Source organism: Helicoverpa armigera, chromosome 12, assembly GCF_030705265.1.
Source record: "Helicoverpa armigera isolate CAAS_96S chromosome 12, ASM3070526v1, whole genome shotgun sequence".
NCBI lineage: Eukaryota > Metazoa > Arthropoda > Insecta > Lepidoptera > Noctuidae > Helicoverpa > Helicoverpa armigera.
The window spans coordinates 10,300,770-10,328,361 of record NC_087131.1 but is presented as its reverse complement, the minus strand read 5'-3'; the positions used below and the strand labels follow the sequence as shown (position 1 = coordinate 10,328,361).

The following is a 27,592-nucleotide window of genomic DNA, read 5'->3' as shown; positions in this document are numbered from 1 at the left end:
AGTATAGTATTAAGTGTAAACTTTTCAGGAATTTAAAAGACATCAATCAAATTCTATATTGCAATTATTAAAACGGTTATTACATCTGATTGTGTATAATTTTAGTACCTTTTAGCGAAACTGTCATCGAAACATATCTTACGGATCAAGAATAAAGCTTTGTGTGAATGAATAGTTATTTTATTTTTAACCACGACGCGACCTAGAGTGGCTTTGTGCCAATCTTCCAGCGCGAGCGGTGGCTGAGCAAAAATTCAATATCATCTATTTTTACGATCATAAATATTTCTGTTAACAGTAATCATTTCCGGAATTTTAATTTGTATCATATTTTCTATTATATTTACTGGTTGTAAATGTAACGAGGCCAGTTTTCAAATGTTATTTTTGTTCAGGGTATTGAACCTCATAAACAAAATTCACGTTGCTTGTGTATTAAATGTGTCTTTAAACGCAAAATAAAAAACGAGATAATGTTTATGTACTTTATTAATATTTTTTACAGTTGTCACAAACTACAGAACTGCGACTCTACTAGTCAAGGTATTTCGTTGGATCAAAATGCTCCTGAACCGTAATATATCAACATAAATAAAACTAACATTACAATTAAATTATGATTTATATTAATTTAATTTTTTTCATAAATTGTCACAATAAAAGAATATTACATTTTAAAAATCTAAAATCATATACAAATAATCTCTCTTATTGAAACTAACAGACGAAAAAAAATCGAAGCTGATTTTTAATGGAAAAAATATGATGTCTGTATCACAATGTTATGGACACTTAGTTCCCCAGTAGATTCACTAAATATACATAAAGTTACATTTTTAAGCATTTTTTTTGTTTCAAGAAAGCAAAAGGTTACGTTATAAAAGCTATTCATCAAAGCCTCAGTACATTGCTATTCGCGCTTCGCTACAATCGAATACCAAAATTCCATCGAAGGCTTACATCGAGTCTACTAGACACTGCGAACCAAACCCAGTGCTTTATTGAAATATTAAAAGTTACCCTCCATTGACGCAGAACATGGCTTCTCTATATGAATTTGTTTTTAATTCATTATCCCTAAAATCAAAGTTGGCAAGTCGCAATTAATCAGTCATTTTCAAAATGTTATTTAATTTTGAGTTGTCAGAGATTATTCCATTAATGTGTCTTATTAGTCAGAAAAATAAATAGTCAACAAATATAACACACGAAGGAACTTCAAAATGGCGCAGGTTTCCTGCGGCACTTGTCGAGGTAGTTATGCAGCTTACAATATCAGCAGGAATTACTAGACAAAGTTACAACTACACTGACTACCCCAAATAATATCGTAAATGGTAATATTCATTAAATTTATGAACTACTTTAGTTTTAAATAAGTTTGTTAAACACTAAAAAGCGTCGATAAAGAGAAGCATGTTTCGCATTAATGGAATGTGCACATCTATAAAATATATTACAATTTAATATCATAATAAAATTAATACGAATTCATTAGCACACTATAGTAAGAATTAATAGTAAAACGTCCATCATTCACACTTTATACAAGAATTGTGATTTTATCAAATATATTTTGGACTAGTGATGTGCCTGCATCGAACTAGTGGTGTTACACATATTTGTCGGTTGTTTTACAAGGAATTTAAACTTTGATACAATATCAATTCTTGTTAGCACAAAACATTCGTCTTCAAGTGCATCATTCACTCAGTTCGCACGAGTTCGTTGTGATTGCGTATTTTGGATAACAAGACAATTGTGTTTAGGCGACTGGCTACTTTTATATAAGCTTTAAGTGGTATTGACTTAGAAAGTGGTGTTTAAAAGATCTTAAATAGTAAGTTAAATGTAAATATTGTCGTACTTATAATTATACAACAATAAAGCACCTCAGCATAGTTAAAGCTACTACAAAAACGTTACAAAGATCCATACTAGTGCCAATAGATTTACACAATTTCGAATTTCACAAAAACAGATGTTCAAGATCAAAAATGTCATACTAATAATATCAGTTACACATTTTATGATAACGTGGTACTCCATGCTTTTTCAACCACATAGATACACTTGTTAATCAAACAATTTCCATTAGATGACTATTGGACACAAAAACTCATTTGATACAAACTCGATTTATAAACAACGCTTTGTACAAAAGACATTTTCTATGACCAAACGTCATGAAACAAAAATTGGTTGATCGACAAGAATTTTTGACTGCCAACATGGGTCCCCATTCTCAAGTGGTTAAAAAAGTATGGACTACGAACATTTAAAAGGTACAAAACGTCCGAAAAAACTTGACCAATCGGAAGTAAGCCAATGGTCTGCGCAATAAACAATTTTGTAAATAAAACCTCTATTGCGCAGACCAGTAAGGCCCAAGTTCCCTGACAACATAAACGTCAGCATTCTTAAAACAACAGTTAACTGTGAATTTTCAAGTTCAAACAAATAAAGGTTGTTTTAAGAAAAAGTGACTTTTATGTTGTAGTTAACCGGTCTAAGGTTCACTGAGAACATATACGTAAGTTTTCTTAACACAACATTCACGTTCAAGTTTCAACGTAAACTCTTGTTTTAGGAAAAACTGTCGATTATACTGTCTATGATCTTGGGCCATAACTCCAGCATGGTCAAGTGTGTTCGTGTATAAACAAAATACCCAATCACATGTGTTTGCGTGCGGTACCAGGCCGCGGCTGGTCAGGGGATCCAGCCGACCACGTAGCTGCGGCTGCGCGTGAACTGTGTCAGCCGACGGACGCGACCGCCTGAAATGCACCATAATGGATGTGTGAGAATTGAAATAGGTATTGAAATTTGTAGTGATACCTGTTTGAAGAAAAACGGCGACCGATTTCTTCTAGTGGGTATAGTGGATAAAGGACAACTGATTTGTTTGGTATACAGACGGTAGATTTTTGACATAAAACTTTTAGAATAGTCGTCAAAAAAGTACTGTCCATGAATAAAAACGAATCGATTTTAGTTAATAGAAATCGGGCAAAGAAACCCTTGGTTTAATAAGATGTAAGTTTGAAGCACCTCTTTTTTGAAGTATCATGGTTAATCAGGAAAACGGTACTTATCGCTAGTGATAGAAAAAAGCTGCCTCTTAAATTTTTATGTTCGTGTATTAAGGTATCATTAACTTTAGATAAACGCAGAACTTATGTGAGTAGGTATGCGTGAACTACCTAGTGTAAAGAAAGAGTGAGTTAAGTTTTCTGATGTTAAAAGCTGAAAATAAGAGTTAAAGATCGATATGAATATCTATTATTGCGTGTCTTATTTATGTGTTTCAACATTATTCGTTTCATGTATAAACTTTTTATGTAATGTATTGTTAGGAATAAAATTACTCCACTTCGTTTCATCGGAGAATATTTAAATATTTAGATTTATATAAATTATTAAAAATTATCATTTTGTATTTAAACAAATTAGTACAGGAAATTGGACAAGCATAAATATGGGGTATAATATGCATGGAATAATGCAGTCATGCTGAACTGGGGTCATGAAAACATTATGCTTGCATATGCAAGCATGCACATAACATTTATTTTGAAAAATTATATGCAACCAAACTAACCTTCTTGAAACATAATTGGTGAGCAGAAGATTTTTTAAACATTTTCACGATTTCAGCGTTACTTAACCACTTTTATCTATCTTTTATATAAGTATAAAAAGTTTTCATAGTGCCAAACATTTTGTCTTGGTGAAAGATCACCTGAAAAGTTATAAGCTGGGAAGCAGTGGTATATTAAGAAGCATAAAGTATTGACTTCTAAGAGATTGATAATGAACGAATGATTTTATGAAACTTAGGGGTCAGTTTCAACAGGTTTTTCTTTTAATTACAGTACCTACATAAATTGAGAGTATACAGGTATTTGCTTTCTTTTATAACTAAAACTCTTTGATTTCTATCATAATTCTGCAAAGGTATGTAAACTACTTGAGATACATATTAGACAGGTAATGTAAATAATTTTGTTGAAAGTAACCCTTAAAATAAAGATGAAAAGATGTTTTTTTTGATGTGATATAGTGTAAAAAGTATAAACTCACCACTTGCGACAGTTCAAGGCTCTAGGCGCTGTTCTGGCTCCGTCGCTGCTGGCGTACTGCAATGCATACACACCGACACGTGTCACACTTTTGTTTATATGCACATATTATTGGCACCGATGCTCGCTATATTGGGGTTTGAATGGTTGTTCAGGAATTTTTGAAGACCAGGACCAAACTTGGAAAATATTTCAGGAGAAAATAGTAATTTAATTGGAAAAATCTAATTTAAACTAAAATGGTAAAACTTTATAAATTTAATTATTTTTACATCGATCTCAAAAGACTCTACAGCTTAATCAGCTGAGCAGTATAATTTTAGCTAACTTGGGCGGTCATTTTCGTATAGCGAACATCGGTAACACATAAGGTTCATTAAAATATAAATCATATCAAAGGATAAACATATTAACAATCAATCAAAACAATCGGTTTCATAACAACATAGTTGGAAATTCAAATCCATGCTCATAGTTTATTCCTATGATTTTAGTATCAGAACATCATTCCGCATACAATTTGTTAGTAGTCACAACCATGCGTGTCATTTGAATTCAGGAAAAAATCTCTTATTTATGGTTCTAGTTAATAGATGGTAAACAAACGTTTATGACTATCCTGTCGTAGCTGGGACCCCATAGCTTCGACGTAGCCTCACTAAGCGAAAACCTCTTGATTAGCTCAAGCCTTTGCACTGTAAAAACCGTTATTTCCCGAAAAACTAGCACGGCACTATTGTAATTGGCCATTGACATTCGCGCCAAAACAGATGACAGTTTACCAATTTTTTTGCGGCCATTTCTACATATTATCGGTCTGTTCTACGTTCCCCTCACTGCTAGAAATTAAATTGTTAACTGTTAAAGTATACAGTAGAAAACACATCAAAATATATTAGTTTTTAGTTTCGTTTTATATTGAGATTTATGTGAAAGAGTTTTAAAGAATTAATTGTAGATAGTATTATATTTAGAGTAAAAAATCGTTAAGACTAGAAATATGGCATTTATGGCGTTTATTTTTCGTCAATAATGCCATATTGCACTAGATATAATTTTAGTGTGCAGTCTTATAAAAGAGATGCCTGAAAGTCAAAATAATTCCAAAGCAGATCTGTTTGAAATCGAAATCATCAGGACGACTAAATTAATTGGTTCCTCATTATGTCTATGTATGTGCGAGTACCAATTTAATAAGTCGTGTATTCAAAACTTCATAATGGAATAATTTAATTTATAATTGCTACAAATATAAATTAATTTCAGATCTCTTAATATTTTGCTTTCAGCACATATAAAACTGCACATGTGTGTGTATGTGTAAGTGTTCACTCAATCAGCCGGCATTAAGAAAGCTGTAACAAAAGCGTAGAGATGTTATAGCCGTGCCAACACTGTGGAGCCTGACCTCTGACTATTGGCTACGCGCACCCTTGGCCAGTTGGTTAAAGAATCTGAACTGAAGTCGCAGCGTTAGGTCTTTCCGTACTGTAAAACAACATATCTCTCAACTATCTGCAACTGTGTCTATGTCCTGTCATGTGAATTTGAACAATCACGCCAATAAAAACAACTTAAAATTAACATAGAACTTTCTAATTACCTTACCCTGAAAAATACCGACAAAAGTGTATAAAAATGCGCATTTATGGAATGATTACATTTCATGACAGACACAAACTAAGTCTAATAAAGTCTTTACAATCTCACGAATAAACACATAAGGAATGTTTGTGTGAGCTAAATAAAAGTGCAAGTTATATTCGAACACTGACATAAACAGAAGATCAGAAATCCGACAGCTCATAGATATCGGCGTCTCGAATTACAGTCGTTTACAGACTGCTACGCGTGGTAAATCTATGCGCGTCGAATCAAGTATTATTCCTCCCTTCTGTATATAAGTATAGTAATGTATTGTATTGTTCGAATTCACACAAATCTGTAGTGGTGTGTGGTGTGGTCTACAAGAGGAACACTCGTGTGGATCAGTTCGCGTTACTCACGAGTGTGGGTTGGGGTTAATGTCGGGCGGCGCCGCCATCACAAATCTGTCCGCTTGCTCTCCTGTCGGAACTTCTACTTTATCCACATTCTCATCTTTCTTTTCCTCTGTAACCGGAGCTGGCTCAAGCCGGTTTTCGGTAGGCACCGGTTGCACATTATCGGTAATCACTGGTTTCTCTTCATCGGTAGTCACCGGTTTTTCTGCGTCGGTAGTTACCGGTTTTTCCGCTTCAGTCACTGGTTCGGGAGTGGCCGGTGTTTGTATGCCATTTGTGACAGGTTTATCAAGTTCGAGGGGTCCGTCGCCTATAGTTATTGAAGTGGGTCTGTCATCATCTGGTTGGGCCTTCGTCTTGACAGTGAGTGAGGTCTCCATGGTTTCGGAGACGATGGGTTTGGGTTCCTCAGCGATGGGTGTGACGGCCTCTGCGCTGGGCGGCGTCATGTTGAAGAAGCTGGAGTCGATGCCGACGGCAGGCGGGCGGCCGCGTGGTCGCCGCATGCTGAGCGACACGCTAGCGCGCTTCAGCACGCGACAATCTGATTACGATAATCGATTACGGTTATCGATTGTACTCGAATCTCATGGGTAATCGATTTCGATATGATTTGATTTTTTTTGTGATCACAACTGTACAAAACATTTGTTAATTCTGTTCATTGGTGGATGTTGTCAGTTAATCACAAATGGTATTCTAAAAATTCCAAATTGATCCTCGAAGTGGTTGACAATATCGACTTCAAATGATTGATACAATAAAATTACAACGTTATTATAGTATACAGTCTCATGTATTTTGTTTTTCACTATATCTTTACCGTCATGTCGATGATTGTAGATAGTGATATATGGAACAATTACTATGTTGCTGACTCGCATTAGACACATATTTCTTCATATATACAGATGTTTTCCGGTGTCATGGTTTCCATATCTTGAATGTTAATGCAAGCTGGTGCATAATGTTGGCGTTGTTGTGTTAAATATCATGAGTTATAATGTTATCGATAGTTTCGATGTCGTGAATACAAAATTGTGCTTTTTCAAATGATACAATCACATGATTTTGTGCCGTTCGATAAGATTTGTGTGACTCGATACTTAAAGTTCACGCTATAGTGAGCTCTGATGTTTCGTGTTAAGAGTGAAAGTTCTATGCAAGATAACATTATGTGGTAATACAATTTTATAGTTCAATAAAATAAAATAAATGTAAGATGATGTTGTCTGAACGTTCAAATGGACACATTATTTTGAATATATTGTGACCTAGTCATCTAACAATATGCGTAAGAAACCTGTAATAAAATTATTAAAATATTTCATCTTAAAATAACTTCTGTTTCAAGGTTGTATGCCATAGAAAATAAGCGTTTATATAGTTTTTTTTAAAGGCATCAACTTGAAGTGGTGTAAAGAAGATTACAATATATACCAAACGTTTTAAAAGTCTTAAAAATAATACAAATAACCCTGTTAATTTCCCAAGCATATAGAAAGAGCAGAGCAATCATCTTTGCACCAAAATTATCCCTTATTTATATAGATTATATACTATGCAGATACATGACGTTGTGTCACATTCACATTCCATTTACTCACACATTCATGTCAAAAAATATTATTTTTCGTTTACGTCAGTCATTCACATCTTAGCAATTTTTTTTTGTATGTAATCATCAAATGACCCCATCACCCGCTGTGGGTGCAGTGTGAGGGAGTGTCAGATTCTTACTGACTAAAACCCACCATGTTCCTTCTTAACCCCTTTTATACCAGCGCCGCGGTAACTCGCGCGAACAATCCCGCAGGAAGGCTTTGGCCCTGGTGCGGTATCTTTCACTCATAATCAACTTTCAATAACTATGCTTCTCCAGTCATAGATTTGATGAGTAGTCTTTTTTCATACATTTAGAATATAGTTGTGTTTGGACAAGCAGAGCTACTTGAATTGTTGCGTCAAGTATCTGTGTAGCACATAATCTGGTACTAGCTTCCCTTAATAACTTTGCAATTCTGAAGTAAGCCATTAAACCATTTTTATTTACTACTATAGCCCTTGTCAATATTGTCTGTTGTTTTGTTTGCTAGAAATAGGAATTTGAACATTACATGTATGAAACGAAATTATGCGCAGTTTGGGAACGACTTAAGTCAACTTCGGGCAAGCGAACCTTAACAATATCTGTACTACATCAATGGCTAACTTCAGATTTGCAAAGTAATTTGATGCAAAGTAGTAGAGTATACGTACTTCTGTCGATGTTCCGCTGCAGATGCGAGGCGACGCGGTGGCGCGCGTCGCTGTACTCCAGGTGCAGGCCGAGGCGCAGCAGCGTCGGGTTGCGCTCTACTAGCGACGTTATCTCCATCTCGATCTTGTTGCCCAGCACTTGCGAACGCTGGAATGTACGAATCACACATTATAATTTACCACGTTTATATCATTTTTTATTCAACAAGGAAACAGATATACTCCTTAAGGGTCAAGTCCCACTGAAAGAGCAGCGCCGGCAGCGGCCGTAAGAGCACGGACAATGTAAGAGCGCGGCCCAGCGCGGCCCGCCGCGCGAGCGCTCAATCACTTGCATTTACGGCCGCTGCTCTTTCAGTGGGGATTGACCCTAAAAGTTCGTTTATCAGCATATGTATAACATCATCTAAATCTCTATCCATCATTCACAGCACAATAAGACTCGAAATACCCAAATGTTATTTAACTTGAAGTTAAACCTAATTGTATATTATATATCTATCACAGATTTATGTAAATGTTAAAGATATAGAATGATTTATAAGGCCACCGCGTCTTATGTGCAGGTGACAGTTGCCAATTTTCAAAGGGTGAAAGCATTTTTGTACTAACTGAGAACAATTTTATTCTCAAGAGTCATACTGCACTTAAAATTCAGCCGTAAATCACAGTCACGATTCTCATTGTAAATCTTGTGGTACCATACCTGGTTGGAAGCCCGGAACTCCTCAATAGTATTAGTATGGAGCAGCGCCGCCACCAGCTGCAGGACTCCAGCCGGGGAGATGAAGTTGGTCTCCACATTCAACACTCGGAGTGAAGAGTTGTGCTCGAGCGCGGCGGCGAGGATGGCGGCGGTGCGGTCGGACAGGCCCACGTTCACGAGCGACAGTACCTCCAGATGAGTGTTGCTCTTTAGAGCCGTGAATAGCTTCTCGAATTTCTCGTCGCTTATGTTCTGGAATTATATAAAAGTTTTTATTAATTTGTGCAATTTTGACGGAGTGTATTAACAAGTTAGATTTTAGAACAAATGTTTTCAGAACGAAACCATTATAGTAAGTTCAACTCAGTCGTGCGCGCGGCCTTATGTGTGGGTAACCCTTGTACATATACAGTGACTTTGTGTGCGTGACAAGAGGTACAGTCGGGTACAATACAGTTATGTAGGGGTTGTATACGGGTGTTTAAAGAAAAACAGTTATTACGTAATTTAATGTTTATTTATTTATAATGATTATGAATCGCTATTTGGAAAATCAAATGATGAATTTTCGGATTCGCTACTCTCCAAGGTGAATTATAAATTCTGACTCCATGTCAAAATGTCTATAGTACCTATTCTTCTTTTTTCTTTTGTACATGTCGACAAGTATTACGCCACATCCCATCATCAATTTGACTTAAACGTTCATTTATGAGTTTCATTATTTTGTTATTTTGGTCGACATTATGCGAAGCAATATAATTTTTTAAAATTCCGTACATATTTTGTTAACATTTCAACTCTTTTTACATTCTTAGTCCACACTTTTATTTATTGTCGGCGTACCCCGAGCTAGAAAATATGTAAGGAGTATTTAATTCTTAGATACTGTCAATGTCAATTTGAAAAGACTTATGAGAAAATAATGAAAAACTATATTTAATAATAAAAAGCTTTGAGTGTTGTTTTTTTTTTTTTTTTGAAACGCTTTATCTGACTCCTTAATAATTTCTCCGTGAATAACTAGTATTTTCGTAAACGACTGTACCCTTATCAAAAAGCGATAAGAACACGTCATGCTCGGACGACGTCACTGTCACACGAATGAAAGTTGTATATTTACAAGCCGACGCACACATAGGGCCGCGCGCAAATCTGAGTTGAACTATCTATACACGAAATACTATACGATAATTCTGTAATCGAGTTACAGAATAACATGTGAAGTGTCTCATAGAGCCTTACTTACCTTATGTTTTCTCACAAAAAATTTAACTAACTACATTTCTATATTATAATCATTTATTAATTGGAATAATATCATGACAAGCAGAATAGCCAAAAGGTTTCGTCTCTCAATTTTCATAAAATAATATGTATAAATGTATTTACCTTAATATTATTCCAATTGAGATCAGTGAGCTTCTGGTCGTTCTGTTGGACCCGCGTGATGGTGTCGTCTGGGTCTGTGTCGTTAGGGGGGTCCATGGGGTACACCTAGAATACAACATTACATAGAGTTAATTACATACTTATTATTTTATCCTTATTTTCAGAAAATAATCATGACTGTAAGCAGATAAGATGTAAGCACCTAAAATACAATTTATTATGTATTCAAATTTGACACTTGGCAAATTAAGGCCTAGTCTACAAAATCAGTAAATAACAATGAAGGTAAAAAATATCAACGTATTTTTCTACTCAACATAAAATCCGAAATAAAATACTGAACACACCAGCAACTCTTTATATGTTTGATAATATAGTTATTTCAACAAATAATACGCACATGATTTAGGTGTTCTTGATAAAACATTACAATTTTGAGGTTGTCATACCTTAGGTTTGGTGGCTTTAGTGATGCCGTCCCAGCCGAGGCCGACGGGCTGGCCCTTGTTGAGCAGCGACGCGTGGTACTGGTCCTGGTTCATCATCGAGTGGAACCCGAGGATGGCTGGAAAATACAAAACGTATTGTGAGATTTTATATAAAACTAGCTAACTGCACATAAGATGCCCAGGGTTTCCAAGGGAACGGTATAAGCTATGTTGTTTGCACCAGGGATGTAACAAACGCACACACATATACTCATAAACTTTCAGTTTTATAATATCAGTGTGATGGTCTTTTTGTGCAATCTTGATTTTTTTTTGTGGAAGGATAAGATTTCGGCGAGGTGATTTAAAAACCAACTAACATCTCTGACAAAGAACCTATGTCTGAACTGGGTTATTGAAATTCAACTGTGTCCAAAAATGCTTGGCATTGTGTAGGGTAATTATGAATAATATTTCAGTTCAACTTGTTGTGAGGGCCATCTTAAACGTTTTTGTAATAAATATGCTGTTTAACTTTATAACATTTCATGTGAGATATTACTACCACCCTGCCACATGATATATGATGACAAAAACAATAGAACATAGCTGGTTCACTCTTAATAAAGAGAACCAGTGACATTTATTGGTTAAGACATTGTCAGTAAATAGAAGCCGACGGCGCCAACAATACTTATATATAACACGCTATATATACTGTGCCAAATGTTCTACATATATTATATATAGGTACATAAATATACATATGTATTATATGTGTGTGTGTGTTTGGTATGCATGTGTGCTTCTGCGTCGCAGTTATGATTTACAGCCGTTCAAATGTTATTGATTTGCACGAACGAAGGTCGAAACAGTCTGAATTTTGGATGAAACATATGGTGCTGAGGGTTATATATCGCTATAAATCAATGTGATAAATCGATATCGGCGAAATCGGTTCTATTTGACTACAATGTTAATGTAGGCATTTGTCTGGCAAAGGATACATGTCAACAGACCATGTAATTTTTTTAAACATTTCAGTCACGTGACAAAAGTCCCATTAGCTAATCTCACAATCATTTAAATGGGCTCTGAATCAAATCCATGCCATATTACAAATATTGTTTTTTAATTAGGTAAGTATTGCAATATATCTCAATATTGTGTAATGTAAATAATGCAACAATCGGTATTTTATCGCTTTCTACACACTATAACACCGTTATTTAGTGGGGCAACAGACCATCCTCTTTAATATTAAGTCATATATTATCGGATTACGCTGTCATTGATCTAGAAATAAACGTTATGATCCACACTATATTAAATTACGAAACGACGAAATAAACAAACTGCATCTTTCTTCTTATAAATTCCCGAATCATAATAACTCAAAGTGACGCAATATATCTTCCTAAATAATATTATAAATGCCAAAGTAAGTCTGTCTGGCTCTCATACCAAAACTACTGATCAGAATAAAATGCAATTTGGTGCACAGAGGTAGTCTTACACCTAAGAAAGGGCAAAAGTACTTTTGATCTCTGTATGTGAAGAAGTTCGCCCGGGGCACGGGTGGAACCATGTAGAAGAGCTAGTTTGTTGAATATCAAAAGGTATAATCATTTTATAGATGTATCTTAGGCAATAAAATATGTCTAGATATCACGTAAGAGTTGCAATGAACTCGGGACAATGCTGGCCTATCGCCAGTGGGCTATAACATAATGCCATTACAAAAGAAAATTTCCCGTATTCACGTATAATCATAAATAATAAAGATCTGAGTGAGCCGTTTATTTTGACGGTAACTATGTCAGTTGGTGACGGTCCGACGTGCCTAGATATTATTACAATATGTGGTACTAGGTTAGAGAGGTAATATGTCGGGACTATGCCAGAATGTCTTCAAATAATCTGGCATAGGTATATTGACAGAAAATGCATATTGCCGACCGTTTGTTTGTTTGTTGTCAATGGTTTAGTGAATGAAGGTAACTTGCAATGTGTACCGAAATAAAGGGCAATCATGATCGAGAATAAATAAAGGCCATTTCAGTCGTAAACTTGTAAACACCTTTTTGCTCTCGAGTTGAATGCCTTTTAGTCTTTTGTAAGATGTGGCCTACGCATTTCATTAATTTGCAACTATCCTATTTTGGAATATGAAGAAATCATAAAGCAGATATTTATCCGATGCGAAAAAAAACGATATTATTTTTCTTCCTGCTCTGTCACATTAACATTTCCTAACATACGGCCTTCCTAACATCCTACACTATTACTAAAAGATTTCCTTCATAAAATCTTAGTATAATTGCCACCAAACTCTAATACGCAGAAGAAAGCTGTAGGGCGGGAGATGGAGATCTTGACCCCCAAAACCCCGGCAGCTGAAGGCGCAGGTGCAGGGGAAGGGCGGACAGTGCCCTTTTCCGTGCTCCTATAAAGAGTAAGAGGCCACCACGCGTCTCCGCCTCTACCCAGGCGTAGGATGTTCATGAGTATATCCCCCCGATAAAATAAAGATGTCTCCTCACCGGCGAGGTCGATGATCTCCTCCTGGCTGGCGTCGGTGAGTGCTCGCTCGTACTCGTCGCCCAGGTCGATGGAGATCTGCTCCTCCGCGTCGCGGACCTTCTCCGGCACCGCCGGCGGGATCCACTGCAAACACAACACAACGAGTCTTAAGACATATATTCTAAGATTATGAAGAGTTAAGGGCAGAGTCCCTTAACTTGAATTTAAAAGTAAAAGAGGTTAGCAACTGGACAGAGCTCCTTAAGGCTGGTGACTCCATAAGAGGGGAGTAACTGAATGAAGTAGCTATTCCTGTTCTTACTTCTCGAACTTCTCAATTTTTAATCACAAGGCACAGTAAACAGTTTATTTCGACATGAATACAAATTAATTTATTGGCCCAACTACATAGAAACTTTAAACTATTAAAACTAATACATAACTGTGGATGCTATTTTTCGAGTAGTCGTACCAGAATTTTTAGTTCATAATGCAAATCTCAGACTTTCTTTAGATCATGACTTGTATTGAAGATTACTTCATCAATAACCAAATAAAAGTAAATAATACATTTGATACGAAGCAAATATGCCTGCACTGTAAATAGTAGGTACATATAAGTTATCAAATGTAAACAAACCTTGAACTATAGGAACTTCACCAGACGTGACTTTCGACGCTCTCATCTTCAGCAAGGTTTCGTGACTCATTCACGATGCCTTTCAGCTTTATGCATTTTTAACATGCTAATCCTAAGGTTAATACAATCTATTTTTTTTCACAAAAATTTAAAGTAAGCAAATACTGAAACTGAACTGAAACCTGTGCTTTGCATAAAAATGTAGTTTGAAAAGGCAAACAAAATCTTCATACTTTAGCCACATAAATAACGGTTTTCTTGAAACCACTGTATGCTATGAATTTTGACAATCAATCTTAAAAGTTATTTTGAGAAAAAAAATGAATACTATTCTGATGGACTTGGGCCTTACTATGGCCTTATAAAACATTCATCTGGTAATTATACTTTGTTGTTCGTTTTCATACCTTCTTCCCCCGTACGACTCCAGCGACATAAGGCTTGATCTCCGGTCGGTCTGGTGTCTCCAGGGCCTGTTTGTTGATGTGTTCTATCAGCTTCTTGCGGTTCAGGGGCCCCGTGGGATCCTTCTCGCAGTCATAATTGTTACGTTGTGATGGTGGCAGGAAGTTGTCCTGGAATTTGGAGATTGGTGGGATTAGCCTATGAAAGATAGGGATAATGTTCCTGAATACAACAATAAGATTTGAACCAGTTTCAAACATCAACTTCAAATTAAAGTTAATTAATTGAGAGTTTAAATAGGTACATATTATGTTGTTTTGCAGTAAACTGGATATTGTTATTACATTGCTGGTGAATGGAAGGAGGTGTACCTTAAAAATTAAGTAGATATGTCTATGTTTACATGCTGTGTAAGTACTCAGTAACCTTATGAGTGTAGACAATTCTATGAAAAAATGGAATCATAATAAATATGGCGTGGGAGTGTCAATATTTTTTCATTGTTCCATTGGTTGTTTTATTAAGACTGTTCTGAGGTGCTGATCTATTTACAAATATTGATAAAGTACAAACTAATTAGTCTAATTGGATTTTGACTTGATTAACCTACATCTTAAGTAGCACTATCATTGTCAAACATTGTGCAACTTAATTACGTGCATAAACAACTTCCCTGTCCCATCAGTCATATGTGATACACACAGATGGAAACTATTGTGTCTGCATCTTGGATAGCAAAGTGGTTAAGTATGTTATGGCTAGCATGAGTAGTAACCATTACAGTCAAGTAAACATTACAGATAAATATTAACACAAATGCATATAATAGATTATTCATAGAATTGCAAAAAATATTTGTTAAGAGTCAAAAAAGTAGGAAAGGCCTAGGCAGATGATGATAAACCCAAAGCCAACGTGATTAAAATCACATAAAACTATTATTCATAGATTACAAGGTAATACCTTATTATTTTTTGTACATAATGCAACAGGGAAGATAAAAATAATCCAAAGATAATGGCAGGCACTCCCATTATTTATAAATTAGTCTTCAAACAATAATGATTCATGTACCCTATTCTCTTTAATGAACAGGTAAATATGTATTTAATGTCATTGTTTATCTATTTCTGATATCAGGCGACCATGTTGGGTTGCACTGATAATTTCTATATCATAATCTGTTATTAATGTTGAGTTACCATTAATAATCGACTACCAGTCGCCTTGTACTTAATATTTCAAGTATTTTATGTGGATCAAGTGGAATAATAATTTTGATTGATTATAATCTGATAAGACCAAGAAAATGCTGGAGAGAGGACCTAGACAACTTCCACAAGGACTGTCCACAAATGGCGACCGATAGGAAAAGATGGAAGGCTATAGGGGTAGGCCTTTGCCCAGCAGTGGGACAACACAGGCTAAATAAAAAAAAAATAATTTGATAATATAGTGGAATAATTTTCAGAGTAATTCATAATTTAAATTCATTATATTCTTAATTTTTATGTGGCCTTGAATAACATGTTAAATAATTTAAATAATGTTGTTTTTGTCAAAGATCCGCTATTCTAATATAGATTTAATCATGACATTTATTTTTTTACATGTAACGCATAAATTGAGTAAGTTTATGTTATACTATTTAGAAGCAAAACAACACTAAAAATAAGTTAAAATAAAATTAATTTAGAACACTGAATAAATGTATGATATTTGAATGTTTGTATTTGCATATTCAAATATAAAAGTAGTGTTCAGTTATACAAAATCAGGGATGCAAGACAAATTCAATTGATACAGGTTATTAGAATACATTAAATAAGCTTTTTATGCATTATGTATTCCAGTAGGTTAGTAATGTTAGTATGATGATACTTCTAATTTATTTGCATAATTTAACACTAATGTAATACCTATTTTGTAAGATAATGATATAGATTTATGGCAAGATTATACTTTAAGCATGATAGTTTTAGAAAAGTACACACATCTCCAATAATGACTAAAGCATCACCAAAAAATTAAAAAATAGCTGTCGTAAACATAAATCTAAAATTCACACTAATATTATAAAGGTGACCAAAAGGGATAATTACTTTTTACCAGGAGGCAGGAATTAGTACCTCAGGAAAGGAGTACAACTACTGGCAAAAGTTAACAACTAGTTAGATCAACTATAACTTTGATCCTTGAATTTTACAGTAAATATTTAGTTATCAAACAAAACATAAACATGAAACTATTATCTTAGGATATTTCCCGAATTTTTGGAAAACTGCCAAACTAGGACCTACCGCTCCATTCATAAACTGTGATGAAAAAAAAATCATGCTTCATTAGCCATAAACTAACTTTTTGTCTTTCAAGGCAAACACACTTTAGATAATACATCCAAGGTTTGTGAGAAGTCTATGGTTCAACAATGAGCCATGTAATTGTGTGAATGTTAGCAGCCAGTTATTATCCAACATAATACTTTTTTGACCTTCACAATCAATTGGCAAAGCTGATGATGTGAGCTCTTGTGAATGTGGGTAGAAAATTATATGAGAGTCATACCTACTTTGATGAATAAAAATGATGCTCTAAAATTTTGAGATTGCATTTTGATGAAGTTTGATGTCTAGTGCAGATCAAAGCTGCAATAGATGTTTACTTAATTGCATGGCCATTGTAATTGTTTTATTTACATAATATTTTTTATATTGTTTTCCCGCGTACAAACACGATAAAAACACTAGTCTTACAAGAGCAGATGGTATGAAAGAAGTACTCACATCTGGATCAACCTCCTTGGCCAGCATTGTAAGTTCCTCCTGCGACAACTTGGCTAGCAGCTCGTCGACATCCACCTCGTCGTAGGTGGACAGCTCGCGGCCGTACAGCTTCGCAGGCGTCGTCATCGTGGTAGTCTTCGTCGATGACGATTTCTACAAACACCAAAACACTCGCTTTACTAAACTGTCCCCCACTATTTGAGGTTATTTTCTTAACTTCACAATAACCGTGAAACACTTTATCGCCGAAATTACGTAAGGGACACAATCAAACAGTGAAATTGAAGATATAACATCAATATTTGACAAGACACTTTCGGCGTTCACCACACCCACAATTTAATTGAATGACGACATTTCTACCCTGTATTCAGAGAATACTTTGAAACAAAATGTAATTTATGGATATTGTTATAGTTTTTATTTGATAAAGTGGAACTTCTTACATTTTCAATGTAAATAAAAACTTTTTAATAACAAAGTTAAATGCAGCCAACGTCACAAGCGCCCTCTTCCAATGACAATTTTACACTAAAAGAAGTTTTAAGTAAGAGGGAGATAGAAATAAGCAATTGTAGGCAAACTTCAATTGGGTTTGAAAGAGACGGATAAAAAGCAACAAAGTCGTAGGGAAGGGATTGATGGAAGGTGAAAATAAAAAAAATGTTCCGATTCGATACCGGTTTCTTATCAAACCGCCAAACACGAATAGAACAAAAACGTAAAAGTTAATTAAAGAAGTACGTTGTGTTGAAAATCATGATTAATTTACATTTGGTTCTAATTGAGTCCGTTTTGTAACTATCTATAGGTAAAACATAAAAAAAATCTATAAAGTCTAGGTACCTAGGTACTTGAAAACTTTTTGTGAATTTAACAGCACAGGTAGGCAGTGAACCTATTTACTGTTAGCACTAGTTACTAAATGGTTCCTAATCAATAAGTCTGTTATCAAGTACCTACTTATGACTATGATGTAATTGAAAACCGATACAATATTTCACTTTTTATGGTTTCATCCGGTGGTTTCAAGTGTTAGGTATTGATTTATGAAATCGTAGAAAGTTGATTAGCAATTAATGATGTACCTACAGCGTTAAGGTATTATGGCCTGAATTTGGCATTAAAAATCAGTTTGCCTTATAATAAAAGTACGAGTTGTCAAGCTAACAGCTTTCTATGCATCTATGATACACCGGGCCCTTGGTTTCGTAAATTAGAAGATCAAAAAATAGAGGCACGTCCTGGATTAGAAAGGTCATAAAATGAGAAATAGCATGATCGATTGGGCCCACCGAGGGACCCTGGGCAATTGTCCATTAATGACATAGGGCAAGGCGGCTCTGGGTATTAGGTATATGACTACACTTCAATATGCTTACAAAGTATACGTATATTTAGGACTGTCAACATCATTTATTTATCAGTGAAACACTCAAGTGATGCGACAAAGTCGTTTCGTGACGAGTGCGCTAAATATATTGAGCTATAATGGAATGATTACGTCACATAGTGTACTCGCCATACCAAGCCTATCCCACTAGTTATTGAACCCGCGACCTTTGTAATTATAGCGTACATTGTGGCAACTACATTATTATGTACAGGGTGAACCAGTTGCGGCCCGTACTATTATTTTCATTATGCAACACAACTAAATTTGAATCTGATAAGTTTGTGAAGGTCAAATTATGCAAATGATTCGGTGCTTGGCAGTATCATTGTTTTAATTGATTTTATTTTTATTATTGAAGCAGAGAAATACCTTCTAAGAGAAGCCTACGATGTAGATGATGTATTTTAGCACGGGCAACTCTTTTAAGTTCGTTCGAGTACTTTTCTTATACATATGTGATTGTATCTACCTACTTACATGAACCGCAGATAGGAAGTTTCTTTTACATTAAACCAAATTCCTATAAAACTGAACTATATACTAATTCAATTTTATCGAAAACTGATCCACTCTTAAAAGTCAAGTGAAGTATCAACAAATCGTGATTAACATTTAGATGATCTTAGAATGGTAGAGCATGGTAAAGTCACGAACCTGTTATTTACAATAATAGAATATTAGTTTGATTTGAATAAACAGATGTGATGAAATGATTTTAGTGCTAAGGTCTCGAAACGCACGCATAAAAATAGAAAGGACTTTGTTTTGTTTTATGCGTGAGAGCCATACCTACATTATAATTATTCAGTGTCGCTTTGTTTGAAGCCTTATTTATATGTAAGTCTTTTATTCTTAGTTGATTCAATAATAAACCACCATATCTGCTTGTGCCAGTTGTACCGTAGGCACTACAAATTGATGACACTAATGTACAAGACTTTGTTACTTAGCTGAAAGTTAAATAAAAACAAATAATGTAAGAACAGCAATTTTGAGGTCTTAATTACATGATTTAGCATATTTTCACAATCTCACAAGGCATTTCCATCATCGTGAATCGTTCTGAAAACAATAGGCCCATTCTGTGAGTTAATACGTAGTTGTTAGCGAGTGCACAATGCAATTAGCGCTATGTTAGGCACATCTTTATGTGCCCATTGCAAAAACGAGAGAAAGTAGATTACATGATAACATGCCCGGGCGAATGACCGATGAAGTACTTTTTATAAGTTTGTGGTTTAGCTTCTGGCCACGCCTGTCCGTTGCACACCCAGAAAACATGGTTTGCCACGACCCAAGGTATTGCATCTGATGTAATTGGTTGACTTTTTTTTAAGTATCTTAGCATCGTTACACAGACTACGTAGTGATTGATCTGAATCGATAAACGTTTGTTCCTGTTGAGCACGCGACGCTGCCGACCGCTGGCGTGAAGCCAGTCCGCTATAATTGGTGGTCGCCACACCAGAGACAAGCGGTATTCTTAGCTGCCCATTCGGCCACTGGCCTTCCTACCAATACTTATGTTATTCCCATGAAAAATAAATAATAATTCGAAAGATAGGGTTGTATAAACCTCTTACTATTTGTCTCATAAACTTCAACGACTACTTTTTGTTTATAAAAAAAAATAGGCATTCTGACAACTTTGACAGCCTCCGCCAAAATTTTTTTATGATCATTTTTCATTTTCATAATAATGGATAAAATCGGACCGTTTGGTGCACCTTATCCAGTATCCCCACTAATAAGAGGTGCTAGGTGGGCGTTTCTAGTAGCTGGAATAATCTACGGGATGATTAAACAAAAAAGGTACGAGGCCATGGAGGAAAATTGGCGCGAGGAAGAAGCAAAGCGGAAGATCATTCGCGACAGGGAAAAGGCTATCATGAGAGCAAGAATCGCAAAGGAAGAGAGAGAAACTGTTAAGCTCTTAGAAACAGGGAAATTATTTGAGCCTGAAGAAGACCTTCTTGAACCCAAACCAAAACCTCATGATCCTTGCGCAAGGAAGTGTGACGATGATGATGATGAGGATTAAAAAATAAAGGGAAATTCTTATTATAGAGTTTTACAGAAGTGTTCTTGATTGTATGCTTAGTTTCCTGTTATAATATCATCAAAATGTATATTGTACCTAAATAGACTGTTTTATGTCAGTGGGATATTACAAGCCTATATAAATTTATCTAGGCTTATAATTTTTCTACAAAGAAAAGTTGGAGTGTCCTTACATAAAGTTGATAATAAAGCGGCAGTTTACTGTATAGGAAACACAGTTCACTGTTCAGCATTAGAGTAAATTAGTATTTAGCTTTCAAAGTTGGAAAGTTTAAGAAAAGCTATTATTTAGTTTTCTCCAATCCATAACACATTCGCGCCATTGTAGCTACATGTGTTATTTAACATTCACACGAGATCGCAACACTTTCTACGGATGTGGGATAGTAGACAAGAAAACACGTTTGGCGTTTTAAGAGATGAGAAAAAGTCACATAATACCTGTCTATCTTCCTATGCATTGGTTAAATACGAGTTTTCAACGACAATCATTTGCATAATGGCTCTTTACTACCGAAAACTCTGATCGTTTAGGTCGATTTGTCGTTATCTATTCGGTAGATGCTTTTTTACTGTTTCCTTATAGGGCAAACATACGAATAACCACGTGAAACAAAATAATATTTATTTTCAATATCTTCATGTAACATTATGTTTTGCAAACAACGTGTAGGAGTATATACTCCGTTTCCGGTTAATGAAGCACACAAATAGAGTTTTATTTACCGGTTGTTGTCGCAGCGTTACCGGTTTTTGCATAGGTACGGTTCAATCGATGTTGACACAAGCGAAAGTTTTTTGTTATTATACTTGAATAAGGGTTCGTTTATAATTTTATAAGAATACCATCCATAAACGTGAAGTGATAATAATAAAATGTTAAGAATATAGCGAAAGCTACGGTTATATGGTTAACGAATTGATATTTATCTTTAACTTCTATATACACTATAGGTGCTATTCAAGCTACGTTGAGTAGGTACCAAGGTTTTCTAAACCTTTACGGGCGCTTTGACATTTTGCGATTGCAGAATTAGAATAATCATACTCATTATAATAATATTAGAGACGCAGACGTCGGCGTCGTCAAGCCAAAGTTCGAGGAAGCTTATTGTAGTCCAACGTATTTTTTTTTCAAATTGTGAGTCATGACATTTTTGTAATTGCCCTTGATTTCAAATTATACTGATGCATATCCCAATATACATAAAAGCTCACTGATCAACGCGAACTACTACTAAGTTAAGTACAGTACAGTGATAGTAGGTATCTATCTAAACTACATGCAAGCAGACATAAAATACGACAACTAAGCGACACTACAATGTAAATGGCAAATGGCATCGATTAAATTATAAACGACATTCTGTTTTATCTCACATCTTCTCAATAGGATATAATGTTCGCAGAATGACTAATTAATTTGCGATTGTTCATGCAGTGACCATGCACGCAATGTTACTGCCGCGAAGCACACTATCGCCATGCCATACAAATTATTGTGGGATCCCTGTTGGTGAAAGGACTGTCTCAATAATACGTGTTTGTTCTTCAATCTGTGATTTACAAGATAATGTCTTCTGTTTTAGCATGCGAAGTGCGTTGTTACACTTTCGGACTTTCGTCTTTGTCAATGAATTAACAAACCTATTGTGCATACAATAACATCTTAGTAATAGTTATATTAAGTAACACTTTATTAGCTTTCCTTATCTTATTCAAAGGATTTGTCGCTATGAATTGTTTGTCGACCGCTACCAATTAGGTACTCGCCTTTGGTTTTAGTGAAATCAATTTTAAACTTTAATATTTAATGAACATTACCTATTGCAATAAGGGTCAGTGAAACGTTTACCATTTAAATGTTGCTAAACAATAATCGTCATGCCTTGATGACTTCGATTACGGAGCTCATTAAACAGTAAACTAGGACAATAAAAAAAATTGCAACTTTTTTTCTTGCCATTTACCGGTGGCAACAAGTTCATTAGTTTTTAATATTGATCGAATAGACTGAACTCGTATGGGCACGCGATTGCATTTTCATTGCATTACATAATCAGTGTTTCGTGCATGCAGTTTTTACGCAGAATCGGTATTTAAGATAACGGTCATGGTTTTCCAATTGAAACCACTAATGAACTTTTCAATTGATTTAATTATCTTTAGATCTCTACATTTACAGTTAATTCAGTACGTATGTATAGACAGACACTTAAGTACTAAACATCAACGTTGCTCATCTTCAATTTTAAAGTCATCATAAGGAATCACGTTTAGAATGTTTAGAATTTGATAATTTCGGTTTTCCGGTTTTTCATTATTTAACTGGGTTCAACACTACTTACGATCCGTTTTGTCCAATTTTAGTCCAGAGTGTTATAATACGTTTTCTTTTTTAATTTTTAACAATAACAGCGATATTTTGATTTATGTATGTTGAAGATTGAGAAACGTTAACTTTCCGTTAACTATTCCCCTCGTTGTTTCCACTTCGTTGAACAACAGGAAACAGAACCAGGAATTAGTAGTGTTATCTATCAGTTTTAACTTTAGTATGCATTACTTACTTACTTCCAAGATAATAAGATTATTTTATGAATCGCGACGGGGTTGTTTAAAACTTGATTTTCCACGAGGTGAGATTAGAATTTTATTGAGATGGTAGGCGTAGCGCGCTGACTAGCTAATGCGATCGATTCACAGCTACTTGTTCGAATTTTAATGCAACTGCTAGCTGAACTGTATACCTAGGTACATATTAACGATAGGCATTAGTTTATTAATAAACACTAAGACGGAAATACATATACCTATCAAAACGATGAGTCAGAAAATAATACTGACTTTATTTCTGGACCCTGGACCACAAATAACACAGGCACATAACTTATATTATATTTTATTTAGGTAGGTACTATAAAATATGTAGAGTCTAATACGACTCTCATACGAGACTAAAAATACCATCTGATAGGCTGGTTGACTTTATTTTTTCCTTGTCTGCTAAGTTATAAAACTAAATTACATTTCCTGACGTAATATTGTGGTTAATATAATGTTGATTGGTATCAAACATGTTATTAAAAATATTTCCTACTAGCTGTTGCCCGCAACTTCGTCTGCGTGGGCAATATAGAATCGTCAAAATACTACTTATCCATTTAAACCATTTAAACCATTTAAACCATTTAAACCATTTATTTTGCTACACATACATGAACACAAAAAAAAATATACATTTACAAAAAAATACAGCGTAGCAAGGGTTCCATCTCAGTATATGCTGTGCTAATGCACAGCACTGATTTTCAGATGGCCCCTGACTGTTGAGGTAACATATAACACATCTGCGCGCACACGAAATTAAAAAAAAAACAATGAAATGAAATTATATAAAAAAAAAATGAAATGAAAAGCACTTATCCTTCAAAAAAAAAACACACATTAAACTGAATTTGACAAAAAAGAAAACATTACAAGAACTTATGATCTTAAAATAATAAAAACATGAAAAATACTATGATAAATAATACTATAGATAGTTCAACTCAGATTTACGCGCGGCCCTATGTGTGCGTCGGCTTGTAAATATACAACTTTCATTCGTGTGACAGTGACGTCGTCCGAGCATGACGTGTTCTTATCGCTTTTTGTTATGGGTACAGTCGTTTACGAAAATGTCTAGTTCTTCACGGAGAAAATGTTTAAGGAGTCAGGTAGCGTTTCAAAAAATGAAACAACATTCGGAGCTTTTTATTATTACATTTTACAGTTTTTCATTATTTTCTCATATGTTTTTTTCAAATTGACATTGACTAGTAGTAGTATCTAAGAAATAAATGAGATGAAATTTCTAAGATGGATTAAACACTCCTTACATATTTTCTAGGTCGGGGTACGCAATAAATAAAAGTGTGGACTAAGAATGTAAAAAGACGCATAATCTAGTATAACAATGTAAACAAAATATGTAGGGAATTTAAAAAATTTAGAATTTAAAAATTATATTGCTTCGCATAATGTCAACCAAAATAAGATGGAAATAATGAAACTCATTAATTTTAACGTTTGAGTCAAATTGATGAAGGGATGTTGGGTAATATCATCATTTGATTTTTCAAGTAGCGATTTAGAATCATTATAAATAAATAAACATTAAATTACGTAATAACTGTTTTTCTTTAAATTACGTAATAACTTTTCTTCTTTAAAAGTCGTGGTGGCCTAGTGGGCAAAGAACCAACCTCTCGAGTATGAGGGCGCGGGTTCGATTCCAGGTCAAGCAAGTACCAATGCAACTTTTCTAAGGTTGTATGTACTTTCTAAGTATATCTTAGACACCAATGACTGTGTTTCGGATGGCACGTTAAACTGTAGGTCCCGGCTGTCATTGAACATCCTTGACAGTCGTTACGGGTAGTCAGAAGCCAGTAAGTCTGACACCAGTCTAACCAAGGGGTATTGGGTTGCCCGGGTAACTGGGTTGAGGGGGTCAGATAGGGCAGTCGCTCCTTGTAAAGCACTGGTACTCAGCTACATCCGGTTAGACTGGAAGCCGACCCCAACATAGTTTGGGAAAAAGGCTCGGAAGATGATGAGCCGTATACAACCCCTAAATAACTGTATTTGTACCCGACTGTACCTCTTGTCACTCACACAAAGTCACTGTATATGTACAAGGGTTACCCACACATAAGGCCGCGCGCAAGACTGAGTTGAACTTACTATAGGAGGTATTATGACTGACATTATATTTGACTGACATTATTATTATATCTCGTAGGTGCATTCTTTCACGTGACAGTATAATTAGGATTAGCACTTAGCAGTCGCATAGATTCAATGATCAAGGTTGTGTTGTGGATGTGACCATTTATCTAAACAAAAGAAGTAAAGTTTGTGACGTTGTGAATATCTCTGGACCTAGTCAGCCAATTTGGAAAATTATTACGTATAGGGCGTAAGTAATTTTCACAGGAAACAGCTATAATCTATGTCTATATGCTTTGAGTCTGACAAAGCTGTCATTTGTACATTTTCTGCAGCTGCTGTGACTAATTAGAAGCCAGAAAGTCTGTCAGTCTTACCATGGATAATGTCTTGTAATGTGACTGGATTGAAGAGATCAGATAGGTAGTCGCTCCAAGCAAAATATTGGTACTCGAACAGATTCGGCGACTGGAAGCCAACACCAACATAGTTGGGGAATAGCTGGATGGATAATGAAATGAGTCATCATCATCAGCAGGCGCATAGGGTAGGATAGTTTCACTTACTCACTATGGTAAGGCTGACCCCACATTAGCGAGTGAGTAGCGCGGGCGTCGCGAGCGCGCTGCGTGAACATCGCGTTTTGCTGCCCTGCGGCATGTGTGAAGAGTGCAAGCGACGCGCTCGCGGCGAGCACGCGGCGCTCGAGTTGCGTTTTTACCCCTTCGCCCGCTATCCCCGCCGCCCGCTAAACGCCTTAGCAGTTAAATGTCAAGGAGAGCGGCGCGTGCGCGCCGTGAGCGCGCTACAAATGCCGCAGGGCAGCAAAACGCGACGCTCACGCAACGCGCTCGCGATGCAAGCGCGGCGCCCGCGCTACTCACACGCCCGAGGATCGCGCACGCCTAATGTGGTGGCCTAAGCCGGGACTCCACCGAAATGTTTGCATTAGTTCACGAATAGGCAAAATGTATGTATCTGAGAGAGTCCACTTCATGTGTTCGTACTTGAAACCTGCAGTTTTGCCAAGATTTTTAAAATGTACGCTCGCAATTTGTCATTTCTTGGTGGAGCCAGCAAATCAAAAGAAACATAAGTGTTGTATACTGTGCGCCACTTCCGCACACTGCGAAAATTTCGCTCTTGCGGAGGACGTTTATATACCATATTTTGTGTCACACGTAAACAGGACGACAGTAAGTATCCACCGAAACACTTTCAAAGATCTGATGAACGAACAAATCAGACCTGACTTGGTCACCTGGGGCCAATCAGAGCTCTATGAAGCGAGCTTTGGCTCCTACTGTTATTGTGGTTTCTGAAAATTTATTCACCTCATTCAACGATGAATGTAATTCTGATGGTACTATTAAGAACACTTGCTTAGCGCAGAAGCTGACGTTGGCAAGTCAACTCTTTTGACTTCTCGAATAGGATACCATTGGTTTTTGTGCAATGCACACCTGCAATGCATTCTGGATTAGGATAGGATATAGGTGGATAGGATTTGCAACAGAGAACAATTCTGTCTTTGTAATTGAATGATATCAAACGTAGTTTTATATAAAAGGTGTTTTTTTAGACTTGGCTCGGGTCTAACTGAGACTGTTCGTAATCGTGAACAGTGTATTAATTGCGATTGGAAGTTGAAAGTAAGCATGTCTCTGGTATGCGACGCGTATTTTGTACGTTTTCAGACGCGATAAGGCAGCTCCCATTTCTTATCTGCACTTTGTATCTGGGCTGGTTTTTAAAGCTACAGAAGCCTACATTATCTCACGCTTAGCAGCGCTTGCGAGAGATAGATCCTGATTTCTTCTAGGATTAAGTTTTCATATTTTGCATCAGAAAAAATAATACTACTCACTCAAAGTAATTTGTTGGCCACCACATTAGTGGAAGATAAGCTAAACTATGTTTATGAAAAAATCCTGATATGAACTCCATCTGTAACTTTAAATTTATAATTGGGCTTCGTTCCGAGTTTTTTATTGAAAAAACGATTGGAAGTAAAATAGTATAATCCGTACACAAAAACACAATACAATATTTAACACAAGGGAGCTTAAGCACCGGCACGCGAGCGACGCGGGCGTCCGTCAACAACCGGAGCGCATGCGTCGTGCTTCGCGGTTGCTCGTGCACTCCCGGCTCTCCGCGCGCGCCGCATAAGCTGCGCGGCTGTTCCACTTTTAATT

At 35.8% G+C, this 27,592-nt stretch overlaps 1 protein-coding gene across 9 annotated transcripts in view; it reads right to left on the bottom strand.

The window, feature by feature from the left end:
- Positions 1 to 471: 471 nt before the first annotated feature.
- LOC110383896 (tropomodulin-1) overlaps positions 472 to 27,592 on the bottom strand; it is a 72,063-nt gene continuing 44,942 nt past the window's right edge. For 2 of the 9 annotated variants that reach the window (XM_064037139.1, XM_064037136.1), the window contains exons 2-11: positions 17,225 to 17,377; positions 14,444 to 14,611; positions 13,417 to 13,540; positions 10,895 to 11,010; positions 10,446 to 10,550; positions 9,054 to 9,305; positions 8,348 to 8,495; positions 6,092 to 6,632; positions 4,087 to 4,142; positions 472 to 2,780 (exon numbers count right to left, since the gene is read on the bottom strand). In XM_064037139.1, coding sequence (XP_063893209.1) covers positions 4,100 to 4,142; positions 6,092 to 6,632; positions 8,348 to 8,495; positions 9,054 to 9,305; positions 10,446 to 10,550; positions 10,895 to 11,010; positions 13,417 to 13,540; positions 14,444 to 14,611; positions 17,225 to 17,377 — 1,650 coding nt within the window. In that variant the 3' untranslated portion in view covers positions 472 to 2,780; positions 4,087 to 4,099. Of the gene's footprint in view, positions 2,781 to 4,086; positions 4,143 to 4,867; positions 4,925 to 5,493; positions 5,574 to 6,091; positions 6,633 to 8,347; positions 8,496 to 9,053; positions 9,306 to 10,445; positions 10,551 to 10,894; positions 11,011 to 13,416; positions 13,541 to 14,443; positions 14,612 to 17,224; positions 17,378 to 17,670; positions 17,827 to 27,592 lie in introns of those variants that run through there. The other 7 variants (XM_064037137.1, XM_064037138.1, XM_064037142.1 and 4 more) reach the window with 7 other exon arrangements.